This window comes from Pipistrellus kuhlii, unplaced genomic scaffold (assembly GCF_014108245.1).
Source record: "Pipistrellus kuhlii isolate mPipKuh1 unplaced genomic scaffold, mPipKuh1.p scaffold_m20_p_16, whole genome shotgun sequence".
NCBI classification, from domain to species: Eukaryota; Metazoa; Chordata; class Mammalia; order Chiroptera; family Vespertilionidae; genus Pipistrellus; species Pipistrellus kuhlii.
This window is the reverse complement of record NW_023425471.1, coordinates 28,327,651-28,353,577: the sequence shown is the minus strand read 5'-3', so window position 1 is coordinate 28,353,577 and position 25,927 is coordinate 28,327,651. Positions and strand designations below refer to the sequence as shown.

At 40.1% G+C, this 25,927-nt stretch overlaps 1 protein-coding gene across 6 annotated transcripts in view; it reads right to left on the bottom strand.

Moving 5' to 3' along the window:
• Window positions 1-25,927, bottom strand: part of HEPH (hephaestin) — a 98,443-nt gene that overhangs the window by 23,770 nt on the left and 48,746 nt on the right. For all 6 annotated transcript variants that reach the window (XM_036439885.2, XM_036439886.2, XM_036439884.2 and 3 more), the window contains exons 10-16: window positions 23,644-23,855; window positions 22,599-22,749; window positions 19,867-20,079; window positions 8,506-8,716; window positions 6,843-6,982; window positions 5,944-6,075; window positions 164-270 (exon numbers count right to left, since the gene is read on the bottom strand). In XM_036439885.2, the coding sequence (XP_036295778.1) occupies window positions 164-270; window positions 5,944-6,075; window positions 6,843-6,982; window positions 8,506-8,716; window positions 19,867-20,079; window positions 22,599-22,749; window positions 23,644-23,855 (1,166 nt within the window). The remainder of the gene's footprint in view (window positions 1-163; window positions 271-5,943; window positions 6,076-6,842; window positions 6,983-8,505; window positions 8,717-19,866; window positions 20,080-22,598; window positions 22,750-23,643; window positions 23,856-25,927) is intronic.

The window sequence follows — 25,927 nt, the reverse complement described above, 5'->3', positions numbered from 1 at the left end:
CTGTCTATTAAAATAAGCCAAGTATTTAAGGAACTTTCCCCAAAACCCCAGACCTTAGTATTTCAGTGATGGGCTTTTTTATTATACCCATTAATAGCTTCTTTTTGTCAGTCAGTTTGCCCATTTGTGAGACTCACCTTTAGGAAGCCAACATTGTATTTACCTTGATAGGATCTACTGCAGAATAATAAATCCAGGAAACACAAGCAGAATCATTGGGTCCTGGGCCTGATCTTTCTGGTATGTTCCATTTGTAAGTGAGAACCTCACCTAGGAAAGTTAATATGGACCTTTAGTTGGACCAGGTCAGAAATTTCTCACAACTCCCTAAGTGACTAAGTCACAAAACCTTTAAGATTATTCTCTGTCATTTTTATACCATCCTCCATTTTATTTTGTGTGACTTTGGTCTTCTCCTTCATGGAACAACCTCAGCCTCTCTTCTACTAATCCTGTCCTTAAGGGCCTAGGTCCAATCATCTAGTAAAGCAGCTCTGCTATTGTTCTCTCTGCTTATAATGTCCTCTCTTCTTTGGCTCTGCTTTGTTCTTTTCTTGCTGCCTCCTCGAAGGCTCTGTCTCCAGTCTTCGTCTATTTTTTCATAGTCTCTCCATGGAAATTCTTATCTGCCTTTCTGATATCAATTATTATCTATGTATTCATAATTCTTAAATACTTAGACTTCTCTTGCCATTAAGCTTCAATCTGACATTTTCAATTAGATTCCCGGGCATCTTTTGAAGATTATCCTGACAGTACACGAAAAACTAAAATTTGTTATAAACTCATCTTCTTTTGAAAAAATGCTGTTAGTCATTCTGTGCTCCCAGTGTCTAGAAAAGATACAAAAAGCATCCTAGCTACACAGATTCAAAACTTCAGTCTTCTTTGTATCCCTACTTTCATGCATGAATCATTCAACCAAATGGTAAATCCTATCAATTATACCTCTACAATATATTTTATAGCCATAACCCCCTCTTTCTAATTCTTAATATCCATACTCTAATGTAGGCCCTTGTTTTTCTCAATTGGACTATTAGAAAACCTCCCAATATGTTTCTCTGCGTTCAAGTCTTCCCCTCTGACTGATGGACTATTACTTTTGAAAACAGATTTATCAAGATACTAGAGGCCTGGCGCACAAAATTTGTGCACGGGGATGGGGGAGGGTCCCCTCAGCCCAGCCTGCACCCTCTTTAATTTGGGACCCCTTGAAAGATGTCTGACTAATGGTTTAGGCCCAATCCGCGATCCCGGATATAGGGCCTAAACTGACAGTCAGACATCCTTCTCACAATCTGGGACCACTGGCTCCTAACTGCTCACCTGCCTGTCTGCCTGATTGCCCCTAACTGCCCCCCCCCCCCCGCCAGCCTGATCACCCATAACTGCCTCTGCCTGCTAGCCTGGTTGCCCCTAACTACCCCGCACCAGCCTGGTCATCACTCACTGCCCCCCCTGCTAGCCTGGTCATGCCCATTTGCATCCCTGCTGGCCTGGTCACCTCCAACTGCCCCTCCTGCCAGACTGGTCGCCCCTAACTGCTTCCCCTGCTGGCTTGGTCATCCCACACAGCCTGCTGTTCAGTCATTTGGTCATCCCTCACTAACACCCCTGCTGGCCTGGTTGCCCCATGCAGTCTGCTGTTGCATCGTTTGGTCATCCCTCACTAACCCCCTGCCGACCTGGTCACCCTCTGGCTTTCTTCCTCTCTTTAAAGTCAATAAAAATAACAACATATCCTTGTGTAAGGATTAAAAAAAATCACCAATTTGTATGGAACCACAAAAGACCTCAAATATCCAAAGTAATCTTGAGAAAAAAGAACAAAGCCAGATGTATCGTGCTTCCTGACTTGAAATTATACTATAAAGCGACAATAATAAAAACAACATGATATCGACAGAAAAAAAGACCTAACTAAACACCAATAAAACAGAATTTAGATCCCATGTATATGGGCAAATATTTTTCAACAAAAGAGTAAAAGAGTTACAAAGTTTTTTAAAAAAAACCTCTTCAGTAAATGGTGTTGGGAAAATTGGAAAGCCACCTGAAAAGAATGAAACTAGACTACATTTTGTCCCCATATACAAAACTTAACTAAAATATGAAACAACTAAATAAATATAAGACCTGAAAAAAAGCTACATAGAAAAAAACACACATAGATACTAAACTTATGGACCTCGGTCTTATAGTGGATTTTATGAATTTAACTCCAAAGGCAAGGGAAATAAATGCAGAAATAAATGCAAAAATAAATGAATGAGACTATATCAAACTAAAAAGATCTGTACAGCAAAGGAAACTGCCAACAAAACAAAAAGGCAACTAATAAAATGGGAGGAGATATATGCAAACAATGGCTCTCATAAGGAGTTTAAATCCAAAATATATAAAGAACACATACCACTCAACACTAAACAAATCAATAAACAACCCAATTAAAAACTGGGCAGAGTACCTGAAAAGTCACTTCTCTCAAGAAGACATACAAATGGCCAACAGATATATTAAATGATACTCAACTTCATTAGCTATTAAGAGAATATAAATCAAAACTACAATGAGATACCACCTCACACCTGTAAGAATGGCTACTATCAACAAGACAATAACAAATGTTGGAGAGGTTGTGGAATGAAAGGAACACTCATTTACTTACTGCTGGTGGAAATGTAAACTGGTATAGCCACTATGGAAAACAGTAGTTAGGTTCCTCAAAAAATTTAAAATAGAGGTACTACATGACAAAGCCACCCATCTTCTGGGTATCTACATGAAAAATTTGAAAACATTTATTTGCAAAATATATGCACTTTTATGTTCATTGTAGCATTATTCACAGTGGCCAAAACATGGAAACAACTTAAGTATCCTTCCATAGATGATTGGATAAAGAAGATGTGTAATTATATAAAATGGATACAACTCAGCCATAAGAAAATATTAAATATTGTCATTTGCAACAACATGGATGAATCTTGAAAATATCATACTAAGCATAATAAGTCAGAAAAAATTCAGAACCATGTGATTTTGCTCATATGTGAGATATAAAACTGAAAGAAACACATGGACAAACAAGAAAAAAAAACAAAACCTCCTACAGATCTTTTACCTTGGTTAAGTTTATTTCTAAGAATCTTAATTTTTTTGTTGCAATGGTAACTGGGATTTTGTTGTTTGGTTGCTTTTTTAGTTTCTCTTTCTGAAAATTCATTATTGGTGTGTAAAAATGCCATCAATTTCTGGGTGTTAATTTTATATCTTGCTATGTTGCTGAATTCATTTATTACATCTAGTAGTTTTTTTGGTGAAGTCTTTAGGATTTTCTATGTACAGTACCATGTTATCTGTGAATAATTATGCCTTTTATGTTTTCTTTTTGTCTGATTGCTGTGGCTAGGACTTCCAGTACTATCCTATCTAATAAAAGAATAATATGCAGATTGACCAGCATTCCAACACACAAGATGGCTGCCCCCATGTGGTCAAAGATCCTGCCCCTATGTGGACACAAGATGGCCAGCAGGAGAGGGAGAAACCAAGATGGCAACATAGGTAAAGGCCTAACTGCAGCCTTGCACAATTACTTTTGTTGCTGTTAATCCTCACCTGAGGCTATTTCTTCCATTTATTTTTAGAGAGAGTGGAAGGATGGGAGGGGCAGAGAGAGAAACATTAATTGGTTGTCTCCAGCAGGATTGAATCTGCAACCCAGATATGTGCCCTTGACCAGGAATTAAACTGAGACCCTTTGGTGCGTGGGCCAATGCTCTAACTACTGAGCAACTGGTCAGGGATCAGGCTTACTTATTTATTTATTTGCTTGTTTGTTTTAAATATTTATTGTTGAAAACATTGCAAATGTCTCCCTTTCCCCCTCCTCCTCATTAACCTCTTCTATCCCACCTACTCACCCCCAGTCCCAGGCCTTCACCACCCTATTGTTTGTGTGGAAGGGTTATGCTTATATATGCATACAAGTTCTTTGATTAATCTCTTCCCATCCCTCACCCCACCCCTGGCCTTCCCTCTGAGATTCTGTTCCATGCTTCTATGTCTCTGGATCTATTTTCTTTATCGGTTTATTTTGCTCATTATATTCCACATATGAGTGAGATCATGTGGTTTTTAAAAAATTAGTACATTAAATATTAGTCTTCCTCAGGGTGTTACTCTAAGATTCTTAATATACTCTTCCAGGGTCACTGTGTTCATTTCCTTGCCTTCATTTACTACTTAAATATTGATGCCTGTCACCTCATCACTTCAGATCATACCTTTTTTCTTGAGCTCCAGAGCTTTATGTCTTTTAGATATCTATATCGGTTGCTTTGCAGACATCTCAAATTCAACACATGCCAAAGTAAACTCATGATCATCCAATCTCCTATATCTTCACTCATATTCCCTACCTACCCCCATGTACTCTATCTTGGTGAATGGTATCACTATTTACGCGGTTGCCAAGCCAAAACCCTGGATACCACTTCAGAATTTTCTTCCAAAGCCATGAATTTTTAAAAAAAAATATATTTTATTGATTTTTCACAGAGAGGAAGAGAGAGATAGAGAGTTAGAAACATCGATGAGAGAGAATCATCGATCAGCTGCCTCTTGCACATCCCTTATTGGGGATGTGCCCACAACCAAGGTACATGCCCTTGCCCGGAATCGAACCCGGGACCTTTCAATCCGCAGGCCGACGCTCTATCCACTGAGCCAAACCAGTCCCGGCCAAAGCCATGAATTTTATTCAAGAATCCTCTTTCTCATTTTCAATATCCAATTAATCACCAGACTTTGCTTATTTTACCTCATTGATCTTTTTAGAGTCTATCCCCTTTCCTCAACTCAAACCTCCATCTTTCTTACTACTGGCTATTCCCTACATCTGAAACTTATTACAATTTTGCCTGCTTTTCTCATACACCATTCCTTGAATTGTAGGCTTCTTACTTAACCTTCCAATCAGTGGTTCTCAAAGTATAAGTTCCTAATTCAGATACATCAAAATCACTTCGAAATTTGAAATAGCAAAATTTTGAGCCCCATCCCAAACCTACTGAATAAGAGCCTCTGGTATTGATTCTAGAAATCTGTTGTTTAACAAGCCTTCCAGGTGATTCTGATGCATGGTAAAATTTGAGAACTAATAATTTAGATCTCAGCTGAGATCTCACCTATTATATTTGGGAAGCCATCTTTGACAATCCAAGCATTATATCAGGTAAACTATTTTACACTTCCCTACAACACTTAAAAAATCCTTAGTTAATACTTAAAACACTGAATTATAATTACCAGTTTACTTACCTCTCTGTGATAATAGCCCAAAGTACTATTTCCTACCGCAGTCACCCCTTCTAGAGTTCTTCCTGCGCCCAGTAGCCCAATAAGTATTTATTAAATGAATGAATGGAAGGAAGAAAATGTGCTCAAGATTATGGTTTCCCTACATTTAATATCAGGAGCTTAGTATGTTACTGGGGTTAAGATTCAGTCTTTATTAATGGGACAAGAACTTTGTCTTATGGCTTGGGTTAAGGATCAATTTGAGGTCTGAGACAGGTAACCCTCTACCCATGATTAGAAGCTCATACTATATCCAAGGTTAAGTTCAGATTTAGAGAGGATTAGAAGCTCCATCTGCATTCATAGTTAAGGCTAGTATAAGGTTCCATGTATAACCAGTGTTGAGAGTAACTGATGAAAAAAACAAAAAACAAAAACAAAGTAGTCTGTTCTAAGACTGAGGGAATGAGTATTTTAAAGAGACAACCTCAGGGTGCGGTTAGTCCTGGATAATATTTCTGTTTCAGTTCTCTAGGAGCATAATTTAAAGGAGCAAGACAGAGGGCTGAAGAAGTGCTGCACATTCTCTTTTCCTTCACATATCATCCCAGGTAAATAGGTAATGTTCCCACTCACCAGGCTCAGCAGCCAGGGGCCAGTCCGTACTAGATTCTAGCACTCCATGGGCATGTATAGAATAGGGGCGGCTGGCATTATTTTTGAATACCACAGTTAGGATATCACCAATCTCTCCTCTGAGAAGTGGACCTATTATATGTAAAAGAAGGAAGTCTCATTAGTGGAGTAGTGGAACAGGGACATTAAAGGCATTTAAAGAAAGGGATATATAGTAAATAGGAGCTCCCTAGAATTAAGGGTTTGCCCTATAAAAGGGTCTTTCTGAGATTGAAAGTAATGAATAGCTTAATTTTTAAATTCAAAAGCCCTTAAACTGATACTGCTACCCATAGGATGAAAGCACTTCATCAACAGAGCTGTGCCTCCAATTTTCCCTTCCCAGCTCTCTCTAAATAATACTGCAAGTTTCTAGAGAATCATGGCTCTGTATAATTGTTAATTAGGAGTGAGAGTTTGCTGGGATCTCTTAAAAAGCCAGTGGATCCCTTCTGTGAAAGGACAAGAATGAGGAAACTCATTGGCTCCCACAAAAGTGAAGAAACTGTGGCAATAATTAAACTGGGGAACAAGGCTAATACTGGTTTCCTACACCATTTCCCTCCGTACTATTTGATGTCCTACATTCCTCCTCCTTTAGCATGGGAAAAAAATCTATCACCTTAAAAGATCTCTAGATTAGATATCTGAGAAAACCTGGTTCATGTTGCAGCAGAAATTCATGAATTCCCCCCTTTGATTGCCTATTTTCATGGTTGATTTATAAAATATGACTATAGGTGTAGAACATCATAAAGAAAAACTTATAATGGGGATTGGGAGTCCTTCCCAATGAGACTTAACCCCTCTAGGAATAGCACAGTATTGTAGACACTAGGAGGAAAGTGGAATTCCATTACCTAAGATTCCCAAGTGCTCCTCCGGTCCAGTCCTTGGCCGAGGGATCCTGAATGTACCATCAGTATATTCCCTGAATACGGCTTTCTTGTATCTGGAACCCAGTAGCCCATCCTCATTGCTCAGAAAGATGTGACCATAACTAGAAGATTCCAAAGAATAGTGTCAGCACCTGGTTTTCAGTTCCTCAAGACCATAGGGGAGTGATATCAGATCCAAGTTCATGTCACAGATAGTAGAAGGAGGGGGCCTATTTCTTCTAATATCAGATTCCCACCACATTGGCTGCATACATGCAATTACAGATGGTAGATTTCAATATCTATTTATGTTCTCTTATTTGCCATCATCCAGATATGAATATGTAGTAAAATATATATGACAAGAACACTGGGATAACAATCAGAAGCCTTGGTCTCCAGCTCTAGACTTGATGATGCCTTAGACGAAATTAATTTAACAAAAGAACAAGGTACATGTGGTAGGAAAGTACTAACTGCTTCTGCTGCTAGAGGGATAGGAAGAAGTAGGAATCTGACAGATTTCTCCTTATAGAATGCTTTCATGTTTACAAAGATATTTATCATTATTTTATCATTTGGTGTTACCAATAGGCTGGTGAGGTAGGTATGTTCCAGAGGTGGATTCTGTGATCCAGACTTGACAGAATGAATCTTAATTGATACTGTCAGCCAGAAAGGGAGCCAGAATTTGGATTCAAGTCTGTTGCTCCTTCCCTACCTCCTTCCAGTCAAGTTATTTCAAATATATCACATCACTTTAAAGATAAGTAAACCAAGGCTCAGAAAATGCAGTCACTTTTTTCTAGGCTGCAGAACAAGGTAGCAAATAAACTTCAACCTTTAATAATCAACATACAGAGCAAGACTTGGCAAAGGGTAGTGAGAGTACAAAAAATAAACTGTATTGGAAATTGTGAAACTATACCTCAGTTTCTATTCTCCATCTAGGTTTTAGCTGAGCACATGGCTGTCAAACCAGAGATCACATTTCCCTAACTTTCTTGCAGCTGGGTATAGCCATATAAGTAAGTTTACGATAATGGGGTATGAGAGAAAGTGATATACACAACTTCCAGGTAATTGCCTTACAGAAAATACTGCTTCCCTTGGACTTCCATCCCCTTACTTGATATATGGGAATTATTATAATGGGAAGAGGCATCTTAATTCCAGAGATGAAAGCAAGTTTTATATGTGACTAATTCATCTATAGGCCCTGAACTGCTCATGATTATACTATTATGTGAGCAAGAAATAAAATTCTAACTTATTTAAGCTACTCTATTTTTTCTTGCTATACAGCTGAGCCTGTACCATAATGACATTTTGTCAAGGAACAGCTGACCTTGAGATATTCAGTTCCTTGAGTAAATTTTCTATAAAATTTAAGTCCCAGTAGGGGTGCTAACAAGAGGAAAGGAGGCAAAGATTAAGAACACGAGGCTTTGGGTAATATTTTTTACTTCAGCCCTGAAGTATAGCAATATAGAAAAAGTAATGAGTTCTACTTTACCTGCATTTTAGTCCCTGCACCAGATTTGCTAGTATCTTATCAGGTGGCTTTAGGTAAGTTTCCTTCTTTTAGAATTTCAGTATCCTCCTCTGTAAAATTGTCTAGAATCTCTGTTTTCTGAAGACTTACCTGTCCTTCTCAGTCTGGTTGTGCCATTCCAGTTCCCAGCTCCTGTCAGGGCAGTAGTCCCACTCCACCTCTTCTGCCATGATGTAGTAGATTCTTGCAGCTTCATAGTGTTGGTGAGAGCTGGCTTGGCCGGGACACTGGGAGACATTATAGATTGCCCTCATCCCTGCTTCTCTATGGCTGCCTGCCTGGCAGTAAATCTCAAATATCCCTGAGAAAGGAAGAAAGAGCAAATCCTGAATCAGAATACCCTTGTGAAGTGCAGGGGATTCCCTGCCTCTCTCTAGGCATACTGCAGAGAATGAGTAGATTCAGATAAGATTAATTTATGCATTACATAAAAATTATTACAGTGTAATGAGAGCAATGAGCACAGAGATTAAAAGTTCTAGGTCTAAATCTATACTGTCTGGATTTAAAGCTCTGGTTGGTGTTACTTAGTGGTTAGAGCATTGGCCTACACAATGGAGGGTTGTGGGTTTGATTCAGGTCAAGGGCATATACCTAGGTTTAAGGTTTGATCCCTGCACTCAGACTGGTTGAGTGTGGGAGGCAACCAATCATTGTGTCTCTTTCTGTCCTCTTTCTCTCCCATCTCCCCTCTCCCCTCTCTTCCATTCTCTAAAAATCAATGGGAAAATATCCTCACTCATCCATTGAGGATAAAAACAGCATCAACAACAACAGCAACAAAAAAACTAAACTGCCACAAGAATAACCAGCTCCGCCCCATTTATTCAGGGCTTTGCTAGTTTTAGCTCTAAAAGCCTCATATCCCTGGAAACCCCTCAGTTCTTAGCAAACTAGGATGTTTGGTCACCTTATCTGACACATTAGCTATATAACCTTGAAGCATTTTTTAAGCTTCTTTAAAAAAAATATATTCTATTGATTTTTTACAGAGAGGAAGGGAGAGTTAGAAACATCGATGAGAGAGTCATAGATCAGCTGCCTCTTGCACACCCCCTCCTGGGGATATGCCCACAACCAAGGTACATGCCCTTGACCGGAATCGAACCCTGGACCTTTCAGTCCGCAGACCGACACTCTACCACTGAGCCAAACCAGTTTCAGCAATTTTTAAGCTTCTGTAAGTATGTTTAAGTTCCCTTATGGTAAAATGGGTATAATTTTAGTGACTTCATTGGGTTGTTATAGAATTAAACACAAATAGTATGTATACATTGCTTAGCACGGAATATGGTAAACATTCAATCAGTGAAGCTGTAAATAAGTAAATAAAGCTATAATTATTATTATTCCAAGGAAGGCATTGACCAATTACTTGTATACCTTTTCTACAAAGTAGCAAATAAATAAAGATGAGCTTGAATTGATATATAAAAATGAACTTCTTGCTTAGTGAAATAAATCAGATGGAAATGACAAGAACTATTTTATTATATGTTAGATATAAAAACAAAAAGCAACTAACACTCTCACAGGCACAGACAACATTATGGTGGTTATTAGAGGGAAAAGGAGATATAAGATGAAGAGGGTAAAGGGGGTCAAATACATGGTGACAGAGGGAGACTAGACTATGGGTGATGAGCACACAATGGAGTATGCAGATGTATTATAAGTACACCTGAAACTTATGTAATGTAATTAACCATGTTACTTACACCCATAAATATAATTAAAATAAAAAGAACTTCTTAATCACAAGGATATTTACACCAACGATTTGAAATGGCCTTACCTAGGTATTTACAATGAAATATTTGATGTAAGTCTTTTTTTTAAATTTTTTTAAAATTAAATTATTATCTGTGTACATATCTTACCATTGCGTCCCCCCTTGCCCCCCGATGTAAGTCTTATGTGTCTAAGTTGTGGAGATGCCTAAACCTGATTTCAAGTTCCAGGTTTCTATGTCAAGGACACAGAATGTTAAGCAGAAAAAGCTAACTTTCTGCTGAAACTGGTTTGGCTCAGTGGATAGAGCATCTGCCTGCGGACTGAAAGGTCCCGGGTTCAATTCCGATCAGGGGCATGTACCTTGGTTGCGGGCACATCCCCAGTAGGGGGTGTGCAGGAGGCAGCTGATCGATGATTCTCTCTCATCGATGTTTCTAACTCTCTATACCTCTCTCTTCCTCTCTGTAAAAATCAATAAAATATATTTAAAAAAAGAAGCTAACTTTCTTATAATGTTTTTTCATTATTTCCTTGTTGCCCATTGCCTATCTTATCACTACAAACTCTTCTTCTTGACTTGTAAAGGCCTCTATGAGCTGGCTTCAAACTATAAACCCAATCCTACTTCCCATTTTATTCCAAATTCAACCAGGAATCCAACTAAATCTTCCCTGACTTCCCCTCTCACATATCTTGTTACTTCGTTGGAATTTTCACTTATGTTGTTACTCCCTTTCTAGAATTTACTTCTTAAACTACTAATAAATATCTCTGAGAGCTCATTCGTTCTCTAAAACTAAATTCATTGTTCATCTCTTCCAAGGAAGCCCTCCATGGCTATTCTGGCCCACGTTGACCTTGGTATCACTGGCCTTTCTACTCCTGACATTTTTTTCATCTAAACCACATGATTGAGCACTGAGTGCTGCTTTATATTTTTTTCTTTAAGTGTAGTTTATATATAATATATTAATTATATTAGTTTTAGGTGTATAAGAATGATTTGCCATTTTTTTTACTTTATAATTCTATTAATCTATTATATCTATTAATCTATCACCATACAGATTTATAATATTACTAGAGGCTCAGTGCATGAAATACGTGCATGGGGGGTGTCCCTCAGCCCAGCTTGCACCCTCTCCAATATGGGACATCCCTCTCACAATTCAGGACTGCTGGCTCCCAACTGCTCGCCTGCCTGCCTTCCTGTTTGCCCCTAACTGCTTCTGCCTGCCAGCTTGATCACCCCCTAACCATTCCCCTGCCAGCCTGGTTGATGCCTAACTGCTCACATGCAGGCCTGGTAACCCCTAACTGCCCTCCCCTGCAGCTTGATCCCCTCCCAACTGCTCTCCCCTGCAGGCCTGGGTTCCCCCAAATTGCCCTTCCCTCCAGGCTTGATTGCCCCCAACTGCCCTCCCTTTCAGGCCTGGTCCCTCCCAACTTCCCTCCCCTGCTGGCCATCTTGTGTCCACATGGGGGCAGCCATCTTGTGTGTTGGAGGGATGATCAACTTCATATTACTCTTTTATTAGATAGGATAGAGGCCTGGTGTATGGGTGGGAGCCAGCTGGTTTGCCCTGAAGGGTGTCCCAGGTCACGGTAGGGGTTCTCCTGAGGGGCAGCCTGGGCAAGGGGCCTGTGTTGGTTTGCAGGCTGGCCACACCCCCTGGTGATCCAAGTGGAGGTCCTGGTATCTGGGGTTTATTTATCTTCTATAATTGAAACTTTGTAGCCTTAAGTGGAGCCAAGTCTTCAGCTCGCTCCAGGGCCGCAGCCATTTTTGTTGGGATTTATTTATCTTCTAGAATTGAAACTTTGTATCCTTGAGGGGAGGCCAAGGCAGGCCAGGGCTGCAGAAGCTTGGCTTCCTCCATCTCCAGGGGTAACTCAAGCCTCCTGCTCTCTCCAGCTCCATGGCTGCCCCCATGTTTGTTGAGATTTATCTTCTATAATTCAAACTTTGTAGCCTTGAATGGAGTCCAGGGCCAGCCAGGGTGTTCAGGAAACCTGGCTTCTTTTTTGGGGAAACCCAAGCCTCCTGCTCACTCCATGGCCACAGCCATCTTGGTTGGGTTAATGTGACTACGCGCTCCTGATTTGCTGGTGGGCGTGGCTTATGGGTGCAGCAGAGATACAGTCAATTTGCATATTACTCTTTTATTAGATAGGACGAGAGGCCCAGTGCACATTGAAAGGAAATTAATTAGTAGGTGGCAGGTGGGGCAGGACTGGAAGAGATGGGATGGACACACCTTGGAGCCAACCTCCCTGGCCAGCCACATCTGGGGTGGTGCTCAGGCTCAAAGGGTATCTGTGGAGTGAGTGGGGTCCCTCCAACAGGTGGGGTCCCTCAGCCTGGCCTGCGGGGATCCGGCCAAAGCCAGTAGTCCAACATTCCCAAGGGATGTAGTAGTGCACGAAGCGGCAGGCATCCAGAAAGGAGCCTGGGCTGGGCCCTGCTCCTGCTCATCCCAGCTCTGCTGCACCTGCCACCACCACCAGTCTGCTCTCGCCAGCATCTGGCGCCTGTCAGTCAGTTGAGCAGTGCACCCTTTGTGGAAATGCACTGATCACCAGGGGGCAGCTCCTGTGTTGACTGACTGCCCCCTGGTGGTCAGTGCATGTCATAGCAACCAGTCAAACTATTATTCAGCCGTTCAGTCACTTAGGCTTTTTTATATATATAGACTAGAGGCCCAATTCACAAAATTCATGCAAAGGGCTTGGCCTTCACATCCCCAGCTGCCTCAACTGGCCCTTGAAGTCCCTCTCAGCCTCAGCCAGCCCTTACAGCCCCAGCTTCATCCAGAAGGTTGTCCAGAAGGTCGTTTGGCTGTTCAATCTAATTAGCATATTATCTCTTTATTATATAGGATTGACTATATTTCCTTTCATTTTTTTCACCCATCCTCTGCCATCAGGCATCCATACCTTTGGTTTCTATTTCTGCAAGTGCGTTTTGTCGTTATTGTTTTAGATTCCACATAAACAGTTATTTCCACTAGTTTATTTAAAATACTATTTTTCTTTCCATATATACACCCAACTCTTCTATTTCCTTTACTTCCAAATCTACACATCTAGTCAATCAGTAAACCTTATCAGCTCTTCACAATAATCTTTTCATGTTCAATCTCACTTCCCTAGTCAAAGCCACCATCACCTCTCACCTGAAACATGAATAGTCTCCCAATTGTCTGCTCTGCTTCTTTTCCTTCCCTCTTTAATAATTCTCCACATAGGATTCAGTATCATCTTTAACTAATGTAATCCAGAGCACATTGCTCCCTTGCTTTAAATGTTCCATTCATACTCAGAATATAATCCAAACTCCTTAAAATAGTCTACAAGGCCCTACAACCCTTTGTAAAATCTCTTGCCAATCTCTATGACCTCATGTCATAGCAGTCTTCTCCTAGATCACTACATTCCAAACATATGGGCCTTCTTTCTGACCCTTTAACAAGCCATGCTTTTCCCCACTTTTGAGCATTTGTATTTGCTGATCTCTCTGGAATGTTCTGCTCAGATATCTTCATATAGCTCCATTTCCTCATAATTTAGGTCTCAGGGTAAGTGTTACATTTTCAAAGAGGTCTTCCCTGAACATACTCTCTAAGGTAATCATATTATCATATTATTGTATTTTATTTCCTTCATGACATAGATCATGATATGAAATTGTCTTATTATTTTTTTATTTAAAAAATATATATATATATTTATTGATTTTGTACAGAGAGGAAAGGAGAGAGATAGAGAGCTAGAAACATCGATGAGAGAGAGTCATCGATCAGCTGCCTCCTGCACACCCCCCACCGGGGATATGCCCGCAACCAAGGTACATGCCCTTGACCGGAATCGAACCCGGGTCCCTTCAGTCCCCAAGCCGACGCTCTATTCATTGAGCCAAACCGGTCTTAGCAGAAATTGTCTTATTATTTTATGCATGGATTTTATGTGTTTATTTCAGATATCCTCTCATAGTAAAGATTATGTCTATTTTTCACACCTCTGCCCTATACTTAACACATGAATGGTATGAAATAAATATGTTGAGTGAATAAATGTTTTGCAAAAGAATGTGTCTGTATACACTGTCCAAAAGTCATACCTCAGGGGTTGGTGTGGAGAAGAAACTCTGATTATCAATGGAGGAGATGGGAGCAAATAGAAGGCATTTTGGGAAAGACACATGTGACCTTGGACTAACACATCATCTGAGGTTTTTTTTCCATATGAACATTGTTGTCCAAGCCACTTCTTTTATAACACCCTTCTGCCTTGGTTTCTGAGTCTCCTACCCCTTTGACCTATTATTTTATGTCTCCTTACCCTGGCTTCTCTTTTCCTCTTACTTCTTAAATGTATATTATGTCTTAAGTTTTCATTCTTATCACTTTAAATATGTGTGTAATTGAACTATGAGAGTACCTACATTGCTCTTTGTAGCCTGGACTTGTCCTTTAAGCTTTACATTTTTACTCACAACTACCTACTGTGAAACCTACACCACCTGAATTTCACCAGAAACTTAAAACTCAGCATACCCCTAGTGAGTATTTCCCACCAAAATCTTACTACCCTGCTCACACTTTTCTGTATTTGTTCACTTGGCTAATGATATTACATCTAGTGCACAAGCTAGAAACCTCAGACATCCTTTCTGTGCAGCACCTCAGCAAATCCTGTCACCTCTCTCAAACATCCCTTAACGCTGCCTCTGCTTATCATCCCTATTGCTTCCACCCATCAGCAGGGTTCTCATCTCCTCTTGTAAGAACTTCTTGTTCTGTATCCCTTTAAACCTTACTTCTTGGTATTCCTCAACAGAGCAGCTGTTACAATTTTGCATGAGATTATTTTTCATTGCTTAAAGCTATCTTATCTCTGACTCCTGCCCTCTAAATGACAGTATAACCATTTCCATATTCCCTGTTATGTAACAATGGAAAGTACCTCCATACAATTCCAAACAACTTTTAGCATACTTCCTTCAATTGAGAAACATTGAATCAGCCCTAACCGGTTTGGCTCACTGGATAGAGCACTGGTCTGTGGACTGAAGGGTCTCAGGTTTGATTCCGGTCAAGGGCATGTACCTTGGTTGTGGGCACAAACCCAGCAGGGAGTGTGCAGGAGGCAGTTGATTGATATTTCTTTTGCATCAATGTTTCTAACTCTCTATCCTTCTCCCTACCTCTCTGTAAAAAAATCAAAATATATTTAAAAAGAGAGAGAGAGAGAGAGAGAGAGAGAGAGAGAGAGAGAGAGAGAGAGAGACAGTGAATCAAACCAGGCTATACAATATTCTCCAGGTAGATGCTGTTTCTAAGCCGCTGCCTGTATGATTCATACTTCCTTTATTTGCCTGGTGACATTTTACTCATTCTTAAAAGGTCAGTTTGAATGTCTGCTTTCCCAGGAAAGCTTTATTTCAAAAGTCACACAGAATTTGTTATAGCTTCCTGTGTGTTACCATAGCTCTTGACATATACCATAATCATAGCCTTATGAATATTGCTTACATACCTAACTCCCTTTTATACTAACTGTTAGCTGCCTTATTCATTCTCACATCTCTAGCACCCAGACCAATACATGTTTTGGGGAAATGCAATTGTAATAAAAAAGGAAAATTTAAATAAGTTAGGCAGAAAAATGAAAAGACAAAGAAAAAGAAAAGACAGATTGAAGAAAAAGGAAAAAACAAACAAACAAAAGGAAACAGGAGGAAGGGAAAGAGAAAGAAATAAAGATAAAAATAAATCTTGGCTGGTGTTGCTCAGTGGTTGAGCATCAACCCATACACAGAGAGGTCACATGCCTGATCAGGGCAGATGCTCGGGTTGTGGTTTCAATCCCTAGTAGGGGATGTGCATGAGGCAGCTGATCAATGATTCTCTCTCATCATTGATTTTTCTGTCCCTCTGTCCCTCTCCCTTCCCCTCTCTCTGAAATAAATAAAAATATATTTTAAAAAAATTTAAAAATAAAGAAAGAAAATGAAAAAAGAAGAAAAGACAAATGTCAAGCTGGGATAAAATGGATGAAAGAAAATGAAAGGGGGAAAGCATAGATGAGTAAAAAGAACAAAGGCATAAAAAAAAAAGAACGGATAAAAGAGGAAAAAGAAAAATGAGAGACCAGAGGAAAAAGGAGAAAACACATTACTCTACCCTTTTTATTTGCCACATTTCCTGGATATTAAAGCTTTATTATCAGTAGTTTATTGGAAGAGTTGCTAAATATTATGTAGTATGATATTTTTAAATACAACATGTCATTTCTATTAAATAAAATATTGGCTTATTAAAATTTAAAGCACAGCAAGATGAGTATACAAAACTACCAACAGACCCACACAACTGAAACATTTTTTTTTTTAGAACATCATGCTAAGCAAAATAAGCCAATTAGAGAAAGACAAGTACCATATGATTTCACTCATATTTGAAAATTAATAAAACACGTTTTTGCTTATTTTTCCCCCTGGATATTTGTTTCTCTATTTTGTTAAATATAATTGTGAACCCCCCTTGTGATGTTTTAAAACTGCTCAATTACATATGTATATTTACCAATCTCTATCACTACTCCTTTCTCTAGAATCCCCATGCCAGTTTCTGGTCCTAGCTTTTCCATTACCTTGATGCTTTTGACCTGTCTGTGGAGAGCTACTGACGGTGATCTCTCTCAGTTTTAATCAGAAATCAAGCCCCTAGGGGGCAGAATAAAGGAGACTTCAGGTTCAATATTTCATCTAGGAGGAGGAATTAATAGGAGTTGATGGAAAATAGGCAAGAGGAAAGAGAAGAAAGATAGAACCAACATGTCTAACCTGAACAAAGCATTTTCCTCTTTCAGGTGTCTGTCTCTTCCTCCTATCCTATCTAATAATAGATTAATATACAAATTAACCATCACTCTGCTACACCCACAAGCCATGCCCACCAGCAGCCAATCAGAGCAGGTATGCAAATTAACCCAACAAAGATGGTGGTTAATTTGCATACAAGGAGGTAGGGAGGAGTGAAGACTGAAGACAGCATAGAAGGAAGAGGGAGGGAAAGTGGAAAGCAAGGCGCTGCAGCTGTTGGAGAGAAAGCACATTTTAGCACTTGCAGGATGGGGCAGGGTGAGGCACATGGCCGGCCGAGGAGGCGGCTGTGGTGAGAGGCAGTGGAGGCAGAGGCAGCAGCAGGCAAGCATGCAGCAGTGGTGGTGGAGGTGACCCTGGTTGGCGGTGGGGGTGGCGGGAGAGGTGGCGGTGACGGGAGGGAAGCCAGCTGGAAGTCTTGCAGGAATATTTCTGCAATAGGTCACTAGTTAGTAAGATAAGTGGATTGAGATTATCTCAAAGGAGCTCTATAATTTCCAACATTCTATGACTTAAGAACTCTTCAGAAAGAATAAAAAGTTTGGCCCTAACTGGTTTGGCTCAGTGGATAGAGCGTTGGTCTGTGGACTAGGTCCCAGGTTCCATTCCAATCAAGGGCATGTATCTTGGTGCATGCACATCCCAAGTAGGAGGTGTGCAGGAGGCAGCTGATCGATGTTTCTCTCTCATCAATGTTTCTAAATCTCTACCCCTCTCCCTTCCTCTCTGTAAAAAATCAATAAAAATATATTTTAAAAAATATTAAAAAGTTTGAAAGGTCTGGAAAATGCAAAGATGAATTTTGTTTTTTTGCTGGTAAGGAAACTCAGGAATCTTGTAAAAGAGTAACTTTTAAAGCCTTTACTCTTATAAATCCATTCACATCTTCTCTATCCCATAATAGATCAGAATGTTTTTGAGCCATATAATTCCATCATCCTTGGGCCTCAGTGTGGCACAAAAATAATTTAATTTGTCCAAGGTAAGCATAAGTCCTGGGGCAGCACATAGACATGACTAGAGAGCCTGACTAATTTTGCAGGAAGGAAATTAAGCCTAGCATCTGGCTTTGGAACCAAGGATAGAGAAAAAAGTGTTCCTTATTCAGAAGTTCCCCACTTTAGTCCTCACTAAAAGCACTTGTTTCTGTTGTTTCTATCAGTTCTATTAACTATTGTTTCTAATTTGCTAACAGTTCTCCTGGGCCAAAAAAGTATCTTAGATAGATGGACAAAAATGAGGATCCAGACTTCTTGGAGACCAGTTTTATATCAAATGCTTGTTAAAACCAGTGCCAGGATGAAATTACTAAATTGTCAAGGATACTTGTTTTGCTTACAGATTTATTTTCCAAATATGAATGGAATTCACAGAACTAAATTAAAGTTTAATGGTAAATGAATGGAATTGACAGATTTTCGTTACAAACACTATTGCCATCTACTGCCTAGAAAAAGTATGCATCCTGGAAATTGCTGCTGTATATGAACTATTAGACATATATGGAACCAGAAGAAACATTCTAGTCAAATCCTATATAATAATGAGGCAATATGCAAATTGACCCTCACACCCTTGCATCACAAGATGGCTGCCCCCATGTCATCACAAGATGGCTGCCTGCAGATCATCACAAGATGGCCATCCCATGTCAGCACAAGATGGCTGCCCCCAGGTTGTCACAAGATGGCTGCCACAAGATGGCCACCCTACATCATTACAAGATGGCCACTGCTACATTGTCATAAGATGGCTGGCAGAGAAGGGCAGATGGGGGCAACCAGGTCTGAAGGGGAGGACAGTTGGGGGTGACCAGGCCTGCAGGGGAGAGTAGTTGGGGGCGATGGGCCAGCAGGTGAGCAGTTAGGTGTCAATCATGCCAGCATGGGAGTGGTTAGCGGGCAATCAGGCTGGCAGGCAGAGTGGTTAGGGCCTATCAGGCAGGCAGGTAGATGAGTGGTTAGGAGCCAGTAGTCCCAGATTGTGAGAGGGATTGGGCCTAAACCAGCAATCAGACATACCCCCAGGGGTCCCAGATTGAAGAGGGTGCAGGCTGGGCTTAGGGACACTACCCCCCCCCCCCATGCATGCATTTTGTGCACCAGGCCTCTAGTTTCTTAATGAAAGAAAGACAGAGAGAAGGAGAGGGAGATGAAGAAAAAGAAGTCAGGGAGAAAAGGGGAAAAGAAAAGGGAAGGAGGGAGGGAGAGGGACAGATAGAGAATGAAAATAAGGAATCCAGTTTCAGAGAGAGGGAGTGATTAGACCAAATTTAAACAGCAAATTTCTGAAAGAGCCTGGACTAGAAGTTCCTGTGTTCCAATTCTTGGGCTAAAACTGTTACAGCACCTCCCCCCCACCCCACCTCCTTCACACACATACCTCACTACCACTGGAGTTTGCAGGAATCCTCACAAATTATCAGAGGTGGAAAGTGCTTATTTGTACATTTCATGGACCTCTCACACTCCCCAAAAGCAAGGACCATATCTATAGAATCTCTATGTGTCCAAGGGGCTACATGGACAAATCCACCCTCTACCGATATAAAAATTGTGCTGTACCTTGGCAGCATCCTTACTTCTCTCCTGTTGTTCCATAAAGAACTTCCTCGGCTTTTTGCTCTAATTTGCCTTTAGCTGAGACAAAAATTCAAATAACCACAACATGGAATGCACATTGAAGGAGAAGACAAATGTGTGTTGAAAATTTCCCAAGTACCCTCCACATGACTTTTTTTCTCTTCATCAGCCGCCCCCCCCCACCCTTTACCCCTCAGCCTCTTGCCCAACAAAGCCTTTGAACCTAGGACTAGATGCTAAGGCACTTACCAGGGTTGTCGGGCTGCATGATGGCCATGGCAAAGGTGTGAGGAAAGAGCATGGCTGCACCCTTTCTCATGCCATGAAGCTCCACAGTGTTGCCCTGGAACATGACCCCATGCACATCAGTCTCTGTGCCCAGGCCAAGCAGATGCCAGGCCACTGTGTCACCCTTGCACATGTCCAGTCTGGGCAGGTTAGAGAATAGAAACCCATTAATGGCTGGAAAACAGAAACACAAGACAGGATGGGGAGATGAAACCAGATTGCTCAAGCACTGGCCAGCAGCATGGCATCAGCTCTGTACTATGGTCTTCCATAACTTAAAACTTCTGAGTCATCCTCAACTCCTCTACCTTCTTCCCTAAGCCACTTTCATTCTACTTATTAAGATCTGCCCCTTTAAGATGAGGACCCAAGCAGCCTTTCTAGCCTCACCTATTGCCTCTCCTCTACCATATTTCACATCCTTGCAAAACAACTTTTCACATATACACCAAAGTACCAACCTCTCCTACTCTCACACTCCTGAAACTGTTCTCTCTTGCCTTTAGTAGCACCACATTCTCTTACAACCTCTTTGATTGTTCGCCCTCCATCTTTTCCTCATTCTCCATTCTTCTGTAAAGTTGTGCAGTTCCATACTCAGTTTTCAAACTGTCTCATCCTCTTCATATTTACTGCCACCTCTGGCCTGAACTTCTACAAAAGCCTCCTTCCTGATATCCCTACCCGCAGTCTATCCCCCCATTATTCCATTTGCCTCTTCATGTCCAAAGCATTAAACATGGTAGGAGCTTATAATACACTTGTTGAATTTATATGCTGTCACCTCTGCCTGTAATATACTTTCCCTCTGGTCTTTCTCTACAGCAAACTGCTACTCATCCACCCACCATGCTCCATCTCAAATGTCACCTTCCCAGTGAAGCAGAATTATTACTCTATCTCTGGTTTCCATGAAACTATCCCCACAAAATTCTGCCATATTACTTACCACAGAATCCAGTTATTTGCTTATATTAATAGATCTAGCTCCAACACTAGAGTGAGCTAAGCGGAAACATATTATTTTTTCTGCATCTTTGTGGCTGCCTAAGCACATGATTGATCACTATAATACTAATCAGGTGCTCCATAAGTTCAAACTAAAATCAACTTTGTTTTCAGGACTGTCTTATTTTTTCCAGCTGATAACTAACCAGTAATGAGAACCAAGAAATGGAGCCAAAAGACAATACACTTGTTCTTGACTCTCTTGCACTCTCTACACTCCTCTGAAAAAATACAAGGAGGCTTACTTGAAGCCAACCCTTTCCAATGTCCCCATATTCACTGGAACTAGCTCAAGTACTCCTTTCTTTCAGAAATATTTTAATTGGATTGTTCCTCACTAATATTCTCCTCCTTTGAACTCTGTGTCACTTAAAATCTGTTTCACACAATTTAGCATTGGATTATAACATGTCTTGGATTGTTCTATAATTGATTAATGAGTGTTATTAGTCTCATCTCATTACAAAATGTTGGGAGCTTCTTACAAACTGGGACCATGTCTTTCCATTCAATCACTCACCTTCCCACCTAGTCATTAATTGATTATTTACTGGTTTGTAAACATTTACTGTGTATTGGTGTAGAGGATACAGAGATACGCAGCAAATAAATACTCACCATTTTGGGACAGCCTGAATTGACCTGGAGATTATTATGCTAAGTGAAACAAGCCAGTTCAAAAAATACAAATATCATATGATCTCACTATTATATGAAATTTAATGAACAAAATAAACCGATGAAGAAAATAGAAACAGACACATGGATACATGGAACAGACTGACAAATGTCAGTGGGAAAGGATGTGGGGTGACTGATAAGGAAAGTTGATGGGATTCATTAAAGATACATACAATAATGTGGCTAAGGGAGTAGGTATGGGAGCTGGGTGGAGGTGGGAAAAGTGGGGGAAGGAGGAGGACATCTGCAATAGTGTCAACAATAAAAAATTAAATAAATAAATCAATTACACAAGTATATGTAGCCATTGTATAATAAATACTTTATGAAATATATTTAATGACAAAAGTACTCACACTTTAGCAGAAGTCAAAAGCAAGATAACAATTAAAATATTCGGGAGTGTATGAAACTTCTTATTAAAACAGTCTAATAAAATGCAATAGTAGTAGTCCAGAAGAGGGTGTTATAATCTTGGGCTTGGGTGATTAAAAATGTTATATGGAGGCATTACATTTCGAGTAGGGCCTTAAAGAATAAGAAAAAAATTCCCCAGGAGAAAGACAAAGATGTAAGGAGGGAGATTTTAAGTGTATGGCAAAGCATTGCAAAAACATGAAGTTAGAAAATCACAAGGTTATGTCCACATAGAGAAAAATTTCCCTGCTGTGGGACAAGGGTAGTGGGTGATAACCAAGAGAAAATAAGCCTGGAAAGGTGTCATCCCAGCTTACTCTTTTCAGCCTATAGTGGATTCCTTGTGTGCAATCCTAATTTCACCATACCTTTATCCAGTGCTCCTGATACTGTTTAACGTAGGAAACAGCACAAGAAGGTGTTCAGTAGAAGATCTGTTGTCAAGTTTAGTCCCTCAATCTAGCTCATCCCTTGGGCATAGCTGACCAGTGGAATCAGTATTTTCAGGGAGGTGTCATAATTAAGTTATAGATTTTACTTATAACCTCTCAGTTGTAGCTCAAGATAAAAGCACTCACTCCCCATACCATGCATCCGATTGGAGTCTTGGAAACCTATGACATCCTGTGAGAGAAGTCGGGAATCCAACATAGCAGCTGCTTGATTGGAATCGCTGTACCAGCTCTTGTTTTCATCCAGCACAGTAAAAAGAAGAAAGAATTCTTTATCCACTCCTTTCTGTAGGCCCAGTGGGAGAGAAGAGAGGGAGAAATGACAACAGTTATAGACTATGATGCTCCAGACCCAATAATCTCTGATTCTTTCCTATTTTCTTTTCCAGACACACAGCCAAAATCATATTGTTTCCCTAGAACTACAGTTGTTGTTAGACAACTTTTCTCAGGTAACTTCAAATCATAGATAGGTGAAGGAGGTCAGAATAAAGTGACAAAACTGAAGGAAAGGATTGTAGGAAAGGGAGCAGGAAAGAGCACAAGATATAGATTATGGATAAAAGATACAAAGTGTGATAGAAGAGAATCTAGAGTCTCCTGGGGAAGAATGGGAAAAGGTGGCTAGGAGATCAGGGAAGGAAACTGGGGGTGGGAGGTAGAAAATAATAAAAATAATTGTAATAATTAGTAATATGTCATCAATTATTACTATTAATGCTTACATTTACTAAAGGTTTATTATGTATTAGACACTGTGTTAAGTGCTTTAGATGGACTATTTTAATTAATTCTTACAGAAACCCAAGCTACCTTCTTTCATTGCTAACCCTTTACTATAGATGAGGAAATTGAAGTGAAGAAAGGTTAAGTAACTTATCCAAGATCACATAGCTAGAAATGGAGGGCTGGATATAAAAGAAGACAAGTAAAGATTAGGGGCTACTGAGACTAAAAAATAAATTATGGTCAAAGACTAAGAATGATGCGTGTTTATGAGTGAAAAAATAACATGAAAGAGAGCATGAAGTCACCAAATATTAATGTCTGATTCAATAGCTTGGATATTTTTTTTTCTATTTTCTCTCCTATAGAACCCAGTTCCATGTTTAATTTCTGTTCAGCCACCCAGCCTCATCCTCCTGCCAGCAGATTTTCAAGTCAGAAACACTGGCAATACCTGTTTGCTATCTGCACTCAAGGCACCAGCCTTGCATACCAGCAGGGGGCCTACCAGACCAGAATTTGTATCTCTTATAGGATCCACAGCAGAAAAGTACATCCAAGTGAGGCAGGCAGGATCCTGAGCAGTGGGGCCTGCGTGGGGGGGTACTGTCCAGCGATATGTTACTTTCTCAAAGGGCTTGGCCACCAAGCCAGAGTGGGATGAGCCTGCAGGGAAAACATGGGACCCATTAGTCACATTGGGTAGAGTAAAGATGATCAGCTCCAAACAGTGGGGTAAATATAATGAACTGCAAAAGCATTTTGGAGCAGCAGCAGGAACAATAGGAACATGGAATTTTGAATATTTAAAAGAATCTGGGTAGGAGTCAAGACACTAGAGTTTGGTTCCTAGTTCTGCCACACCTTGTTATACGAACAGGAGAAATTTAAACTTCCCTAATCTTTCCCAACCTCATTAGACCTAAGAAATAAAAGGGCATTTAAAACTTATATGGAATACCCATCACCTATAAAACATATATTTATCTGCTCTGATATTCCTATCTCTGCTTAAAAATATCAAGAGTTAGGAGATTCACTACCTGCCATCATAGCCTGTTTCATCTTTGAACGGTTCTGATTGTTTAACACTTTTTCCTTTCTATATGTATACATCAACATGTGGATGTATATGTGTTATGTATGTCTACACACACACACAGTATGGAAATTCCTCATGAAATAAAAATTAGAACTATCTTATGACTTAGCAATTATACTTTTATACATTTATACAAGAAATCTGAAAAGATAATTTTAAAAGATATGTGAACCACTATGTTCATTGCAGCATTATTTAAAATAAGCAAGCTATGGAAGCAACCTAGGTGCCCATCAATAGATGATTAAATAAAGAAGCTGTGGTACAGATATACAGTGGAATATTACTTAGCCATAAAAAATGAAATCTTACCATTTGTGACAAGATGGATGGTCAGACAGAGAAAAACAAATACCATATGATTGCACTTATATGAAGAATATGAAGAAAAAAATAAACAAAACTGTAATATACTCATAGATACAGAGAACAGACTATTGGTTGCAAGGGAAAGGGTTGGGGGACTGAATGAAAAAAGAGAAGGGATTAAGATGGGAAGGGGTTGGGGGACTGAGTAAAAACCGTGAAGGGATTAAGAAATACAAATTGGTAGTTACAAAATAGTCCTGAGAATGGTAAGTAGAGCATAGGAAATATAACCAATAATCCTATCTAATTGACTGCCATGCCCTCAAAGATGGTGGTGCCCACAGCCAATAAGGAGGAAATATGCGAATTTACTGTCATGTCCTCAAAAATGGTGTTGCTCACAGCCACAAGATGGTGGTACCCCTCAGCCCCACCAGGGTGGCAGGTGCCTGCCTCTGGAGTCCCCCAGTCCTTTCAGCCCCTCAGCTGCCCAGGGCCACCCAAGGCTCAGGTAACCAGGGCCATCTTCCCCTAATCACCAGATTGCCTCCCACCCCTGAGGGTTCCTGGACTGTGAGAGGGGGCAGGCTGGGCTGAAGGACCCCTCCCCCCTCCAGTGAATGAATTTTCATGCACTGGGCTTCTAGTATTTAATAACTATGTATGGTGCCAGGTAGGTACTTGATGTATTGGGGGATTACATAATAAATTTATCGAAACGTCTAATCATTATTCTGTACACCTGAAACTAATATCAAATAGTACTTAAGGTCAACTGTAATTAAAAGGCTACACTAAGACTGTAATTCCTTATATGGACATGTGTAATGACAAGAAATGAGCAGAAATTTTATTTTAAAAATTTGAAACTATTAGTAATCAAGGAAGTACAAAAAATAGCTAGATAAATTTTTGCCTGTCATATTAGCAAGGTTTTTACAAATTAAAATAATCAGTTCATCCCTGGTCAGATGGCTTAGGTGGGTGGCACGTCATCCCATGCACCAAAAGGTTGCTAGTTTGATTCCCAGTCAGGGGACATACCTAGATTATGGGTTTGATCTCCTTTTGGGGTGTGTAGGAAGGCAACTGAATGAATAATGTTTCTCTCTCACACTGATGCTTCTCTCTCTCTTTCTCTCTCTGTCTCTGTCTCTCTCTGTCTCTCCCTTCAATTAAAACATATCCTTGGGTGAGGAATGATGATGATGATGATGATGATGATGAGAAAGTTCAGATAGCTCTTACCCCTCTCTCTCACTTATAAAAAAGGTAAATGATAATTGCCCTTTTGGGGATAAAAGTTAGTAAAATATCAAAAGCCTTA